The 7,142-nt window shown below is 46.3% G+C and overlaps 1 protein-coding gene across 1 annotated transcript in view; it reads right to left on the reverse strand.

The window, feature by feature from the left end:
• LOC121724631 (phosphatidylinositol phosphatase PTPRQ-like) overlaps window positions 1–5,589 on the reverse strand; it is a 53,406-nt gene extending 47,817 nt beyond the window's left edge. Inside the window, exons 1-10 of the mRNA XM_042111323.1 lie at window positions 5,533–5,589; window positions 5,136–5,353; window positions 4,709–4,889; window positions 4,052–4,363; window positions 3,031–3,285; window positions 2,548–2,643; window positions 2,003–2,237; window positions 1,543–1,657; window positions 990–1,119; window positions 1–38 (exon numbers count right to left, since the gene is read on the reverse strand). The exon at window positions 1–38 is cut by the window's left edge and continues 60 nt beyond it. Of these exons, the coding sequence (XP_041967257.1) occupies window positions 1–38; window positions 990–1,119; window positions 1,543–1,657; window positions 2,003–2,237; window positions 2,548–2,643; window positions 3,031–3,285; window positions 4,052–4,363; window positions 4,709–4,889; window positions 5,136–5,353; window positions 5,533–5,587 (1,635 nt within the window). The 5' untranslated portion in view covers window positions 5,588–5,589. The remainder of the gene's footprint in view (window positions 39–989; window positions 1,120–1,542; window positions 1,658–2,002; window positions 2,238–2,547; window positions 2,644–3,030; window positions 3,286–4,051; window positions 4,364–4,708; window positions 4,890–5,135; window positions 5,354–5,532) is intronic.
• Window positions 5,590–7,142: the final 1,553 nt, after the last annotated feature.

Below are 7,142 nucleotides of genomic sequence, written 5' to 3' on the forward strand. Positions count from 1 at the left end.
CTGTTCAATGAAAACCACTTCCTCTGGAGGCCGTGGAACTGAGGGAAACACAGATGCAGTTGCACAACTTCACCAGCAGAGAGTAGTGTAAGACTAGTCACAGCAATGGTGCTCACAATAACAAGGGTCTACCTGTGTGATCACTAACAGACATGACATCACTCTTCTTCTCTCCACTCAGGCTTGTCACTTCTATGAGGTAATCACTTCCAGGTGAAAGGTCATCAAAGCAATGCACTCTGGAAGCATTCACAACGCAAGAAAAGTCTGACAATAACACTGTGACCAAAGGCAAGACAAATTTAACAAGGCAAGGCAAATTTAATACATTCAGGCAATTCAATGTGCAAAATGAAGCTCTGCTGTCACAGTAGAGTACATCTGACAGGAAGCCTCTCCTTTTGAAGGAAATCTATGAGTCTGTATGCATCTATATGAGAACTTCCACATGCACTGGGTGAGGGTGCTGCTCTCACCTTGGCTCTGAGGCCCTTAGCATCTTCTGCAAGTTTAAGGTCAGGTTTTTGATTGACAGCAGGAAGCCGTCACAAACACCCAGGCCTTCCTTCCAGCCGATGGTCATTGATGATGTCGTCTTCTTAAGGGGCAATAGCATGACTGGGCTGGGGGCTACATGCCACATCCAAAACACCCAACTTAAACCAACTGACCAACAGTAAATGCAGCATGACAACATGCAAACTAGGGCTGTGCAATTAATTGAATTTTACAAAAAAAACTTGTAATTACAAAAAAACATGTAATCAGGAAAAAAATATTTTGCTGTGTTGAAAATCCATTTGTTACTTTTTTTGAGTTCAATAAATACAGGAATTTTCCAAGTATGAAGTTAGTGAGTAATAATAATATTGATTTCAATATAGAACAAAATAACCATGATTGTGATTTGTGCCATAATCAAGCAGTCCTAATGCAAAGTAACTCCTGGTAAACCCAAAGCCATCAGCCAGAGTGGACTGGCCCAGTACCTGCTCTGACTGTGAGGTAGACAGCTGGACTGTCTCTGTAGGCCTCCTTCTCAGAGCGCACAGAGAAGTTAAACACTCGCCCAGGGACGAAGCCCCCAAACACTGCTCTTTCCTCCAGAACCTTCTGCACCTGAAGGGGACACACACACACACATGCATATGCACATGCACACGCTCATACACACAGACACACACACACAGACACACACACACACAAACACACACACACAGACATAAGCATGCATCATAACCACTTCTTAAGTGAAATACTATGCTTACTTTATTTGGCGTGAACTAGTTCACGCCAAATAAAGTCAGCAAAATATACCCTCCAGTGTGCGATGTATACCCTCCAGTGTGCGATGTATATAACTCTTTGACTTTTCAATAGTTATACTGCACACCATCAGCACCTGGAGCAAGAAGAGCTGTGCACAGGGATTTTGACCTTTGATGAAATACTATGCTTGTTTAATAACTGAAAACCTCACACACACACACACACACACAGACACACACACACACACACACACACACAAGCATGGTAGAGTACCACAACGGTGTCGGTGCAGTCCAAGCACATGGCTTCATATCTTTGTGTGTGTCCATCTGCAGGATCCCAGCGGATCTCTATGGACGAGTCAGTCACACTGCCCTCATACACACGCCTAGGGGAGGCCAGACCTGCACACACAAAATATAGGTACTGTGTGTGTGTGGTATGTGTGTGTGTGTGTGTGTGTGTGTGTGTGTGTGTGTGTGTGTGTGTGTGTGTGTGTGTGTGTGTGTGTGTGAGTGTGTGGTGTGTGTGTGCACTATGGGCCTAAAAATCGATAAGGCATCCTGATATACATTAATGAATAGTGCTATAGCATATATCACATGTAACATATATGTATACACAGTATAACAGTACTATAACCGCTGTAAATTGCTAAATTGCTGTAAAACTGCTAAACTGTGTTCTGGTTATCCACATAGACTCACATGTTTTGACATGGGGTACATGATACCCATCACTGGTCATCTCTTCACTGGTCACAAACACAGTGAAGTCGTACTCTGAGCCAGGATTCAGGTCACCCACGACAATCTTATCGTCGTCCCTGCTGACGGGTATCCAAGAGCTGTTGTGGCTGTGGCTCACATAGACGCCGTCGTAAACACTGGTCGAGGGGAGCTGGACATACAGCACCACAGAGTGTGTGTGTGCCGAGAACGGCATGGCGAAGAGGACTCCCTCCGGCTCTATTACACACACACGCACACACACACACACACAGAGTGGCACATACATATACACACAAACACATACAGTACATAGATACACACACATGCACACACCAGCAGGGTTAACGCATAGATGAGAAAATCTATACGATGTTTAGCAAGATATAAAATAAAATCAGTGGGAGTATAAGAATGTGCAGCAGGTAAAAGCTGAACACATTTAAAGGAATATAGGTGCGTATGTGTGTGCTAGTGCATGAGTGTGTATGTTGTGTGCTGGTGTGTGTGTGGATAGAGGTGTAATATCTGATGCGTTGTGTGTTCTTACGGAGTGTCTGTCGGACAATCTTCTCCTCACTCTTGTTCCCGCCTCTCACTGTGGCCACACCCACTTCATAGGTCTCCCCTGCTGTGAGCATGCTCACTGAGGCACACAGGGAGCTGTTTACCCAGAGTTCCCTGTTGAGGCTTTGCTGAGAGAGGGGACGGACATGCAGGAAGTACCCATCATGCACCTGTCCTGGTGCAGCCTCCCAGCACACTCGCATGGTATTCTTTCCCACCTCCAAAACAGATACAGCAGATGGGGGACTAACTGCTGCTCTCTCACACACACACACACACACACACACACACACACACACACACACATACGCAAAACATGAATGTCGCATGATATTCTGTAAGTCATACTTATTATGACTTACTATTACATGGTAGGCCTACTTGCATTAGTACTTATTTGTTTTACCATTATTACCATAGAAGAGCAGTAACGAACCTGTTAACACAGTAATGGGGGAACACTCACAGCTCTCCCCCCCGTGTGTCGTGACTGATAATACATCAAGCCTGTATTCATGATCGGCCAGGAGACCACCAATCACAGCACTGGTTTCTGCCCCATCCACCCACAGGCCCCTCCCCTCCCCAGACTCCACCTCCCACCAGTGCACGGCATACCGCTGGAACCGAGCATTCTGGGAGGAGTCTGGGGGAGTCCAGCTGACCGAGATCTGATTGGTTGACACTGTTCGTACAGTTATGTCCCGCGGAGGGTTGGGGCCTGAGGGAAACCAACAAAAACAAGGCTGTACTCATACACACACACTCATAACCAAGGATGCTCTACTACACACTCACTCACACACACATAACTGAATTGATATTTACTGAATTGATATTTACTGAATTGATATTTGTAAATAATTCACTCAAAATTGTGTCAGCGGTATAACAGCTGAAAAGATATTCTGCACTCTCTCATTTAAGCAATGTCCATTCTTCTGCGGAGTCCCCATAGAATAGTTCCACCGCTAGTAGATTCTTATCGAAATTGTTGCCCAGCAACTAGCAATGCGGTCTCAGCAGTGCTATATCGGGAAAATATACGACGGCGTCGAACACGATTCAACCAATCATAATCAAGGACCAGAACTATCAGTTTTATAAACACACACACACACACACACACATACAAACACACAAATAATTTCTCTTTGTTACTCCCTCTCTTATACACACACACACAAATAATTTATCTTTGTTACTCTCTCTCTCATACACACACACATACACACACACACAAATAATTTATCTTTGTTACTCTCTCTCTCATACACACACACATACACAAATAATTTATCTTTGTTACTCTCTCTCTCATACACACACACATACACACACACACAAATAATTTATCTTTGTTACTCTCTCTCTCATACACACACACATACACACACACATACACAAATGGTTTCTCTTTGTTACTCTGTCTTTCTTTTTCTCTCTCACACTCTATCTGTTACGCACACATACACACGCACACTCACATGTGTGCACAGTGAGGAGAGGGCCAAGTGTTTGCCAGGCCCCTGTGGTGTGTGTGGCCCTCAGAGCGAAGCGGTAGGAGTGTCCAGGAGACAGGCCGAGCACCGTGACCCGGTCCTGCGCCTGGAGCGGGGTGTGCATGGAGGAGTACGGAAGCCAGCGGCTCGCTGTGGATTCTGCTGAGTCATGCTCCTGGTAGTGCAGGGAGAGCTGCATGCCATTGGTCATTTTCGCCGCGTCAGCATCCCAGCTGAGGCGCGCAGTCGTCTCCCACACATCCACCAACTGCAGCCCAGAGGTGAGGATGGAGTTTACTAGAGAAGAGACCGCAGGGGTTACACGGCCACACACACACACACACAAATACACACACACACACACATAGACACACACATACACACACACACACACACACACACACACACACACACACACATAGACACACACATACACACACACACACACACACACACAAATACACACACACACACACATAGACACACACATACACACACACACACACACACACACAAATACACACACACACACACACACACACACACACACACACACATATAAACGCAGACATGTTCATTAGCTATAGCCCAATGGCAAAGGCAAGGTACACTACTGAAAGAGCACACAAAAGACACACTCACACTCTGCATGACAGAGGTATGGGAGGGCTATATTACAAAAGAAAGCTGTCAGAAAGTAGCTTGGACCAGTCGAGTTCTTCTGCAGTGCGAAACAGTCTGTCTGATTGGCTGAAAGAGCTGACATCACAGCAACTGACAAGTTATAAGGGGAGCCATCTGACCACTGAAGTACACCTTCCGTCTACAGAGACATTAGGAGAAAGACAGAGACAATGCGGAGAGATGGAGTGAGAGAGACAGACAATGGGGAGAGATGGAGGGAGAGAGAAAGAGAGAATCAGGAGAGATGGAGAGAGTATATAGGAGAGGAAGTATTAGTCCATAGAGGGCAACTCAGCTGAATAGTGTATATTTGTCCTTAGCTGACCAAACCACAAGTGTCTGAATCTTTGGAACTTTGACAAGTGTCCAGAAGCCCTGTGTGTACCTGCTGGTCATTAAGTCCAGTCCAAAGCAGTAGCAGGTGGCTATGGGACAGAAGATAGGCGGAGACAGCCTCTAGCTCCTGCTCTGTATGCAGGTCTGCAAGATGGACCCCTGGGGCTGCCCTTGCACATGCCTGCTGGGCCTCTGACCACACACGTACACTCTGCCACACTCGGAAACAGCTCCAACCAATGGCCATCCAGCCTGCTGGACACTGAGCTAAACACACACACACACACACACACACACACACACACACACACACACACACACACACACATACACAAACCACGCACACATACACACACACACATATGAAAAGATGAATAAAAAATACAAGCACAATCACACAATTAAAGTAATGAATGGCAATCAAAGACACACACACACACACACACCTGTCTCTATAGCCAAATGGAGTTTCTGCAGAAGAGTGATTCCCAGGTGTCTCATACGCGTCTCCTGCTCCACTATGAGAGTGTGTGTAGTGGCAGGGTTTAGCCTTGAGAGCTGGTAGGTGTGTGTGAGTGTGTTTGTTTGAGAAGGTGGCCAACACTCGTCAGACACACACACAGACACACTGTGCTCTGGTCCCAGTGATGTCCAGGTGAGAACAGCACTGGATGACGACACTGCTGCTCTGAGCATGGAGCTCTTTATCAGATCTGGAGAGAAAAGTAGAGAAGAGAAGAGAAGAGAAGAGGAGAGAAGAGAAGAGGAGAGGAGAGAAGAGAAGAGGAGAGGAGAGAAGAGAAGAGGAGAGGAGAGAAGAGAAGAGGAGAGGAGAGAAGAGAAGAGGAGAGGAGAGAAGAGAAGAGGAGAGGAGAGGAGAGGAGAAAAGAGAAGAGAAGAGAAGAGAAGAGAAAAGTAGAGAAGAGAAAAGGAGAGGAGAGGAGAGAAAAGAAGAGAAGAGAAGAGAAGAGAAGAGAAGAGAAGAGACGAGGAGAGAAGAGGAGAGAAGAAGAGAAGAGGAGAGGAGAGGAGAGGAGAGGAGAAAAGAGAAGAGAAGAGAAGAGAAGAGGAGAGAAGAGACGAGGAGAGAAGAAGAGAGAAGAGAAGAGGAGAGGAGAGGAGAAAAGAGAAGAGAAGAGAAGAGAAGAGAAGAGGAGAGGAGAGGAGAGAAGAATAGAAGAGAAGAGGAGAGGAGAGGAGAGGAGAGGAGAAAAGAGAAGAGAAGAGAAGAGAAGAGGAGAGAAGAGAAGAGACGAGGAGAGAAGAAGAGAGAAGAGAAGAGGAGAGGAGAGGAGAAAAGAGAAGAGAAGAGAAGAGAAGAGAAAAGTAGAGAAGAGAAAAGGAGAGGAGGGAAGAGAAGAGAAGAGAAGAGGAGAGAAGAGAAGAGACGAGGAGAGAAGAAGAGAGAAGAGAAGAGGAGAGGAGAGGAGAAAAGAGAAGAGAAGAGAAGAGGAGAGGAGAGGAGAGGAGAGGAGAAAAGAGAAGAGAAGAGAAGAGAAGAGGAGAGGAGAGGAGAGGAGAGAAGAGGAGAGGAGGAGAGGAGAGGAGAGGAGAAAAGAGACGGGATGGAAAGTAACAGAAATGGCAGACAGTAGTTGTAGTAGTGTGCACATCCCCACCGGTGAGGTGCATGCAGGGCAAATGGAACTAGAACTCAAAAAGGATGATTTTGCCTGAGGAAGACCCAGCCGGGTCGAAACGTTGCAGAACACAATACATGTGTACAATACTCTTACTGATTCTAAAAACTTCTGGAGACTGGAGACGCTGTGTGTCTATAAGAGCCTGAAGTGTCATGGGCGCCTGTGGTGAAGACTCCGAAAGAGTCACTCTCAACACACACACAGACACACAGGAGGAAACATCAACACTGGCCAGCTCCTAACACAATCCATGGGAAGAGGGAGGGAGGGGGGGAAAGAAAAGAGAGAAAGTGATGATGAAGCTGCATCTGAATGTGGGAGTATATTGGATGCTTGTGTGTGTATGTGTGTGTGTGTTTTTTTTTACCATGCTACCCTGTTTGAGAGTGTATCGGTTGGCTGTGGGACTCAGG

This window comes from Alosa sapidissima, chromosome 11 (assembly GCF_018492685.1).
Source record: "Alosa sapidissima isolate fAloSap1 chromosome 11, fAloSap1.pri, whole genome shotgun sequence".
NCBI lineage: Eukaryota > Metazoa > Chordata > Actinopteri > Clupeiformes > Clupeidae > Alosa > Alosa sapidissima.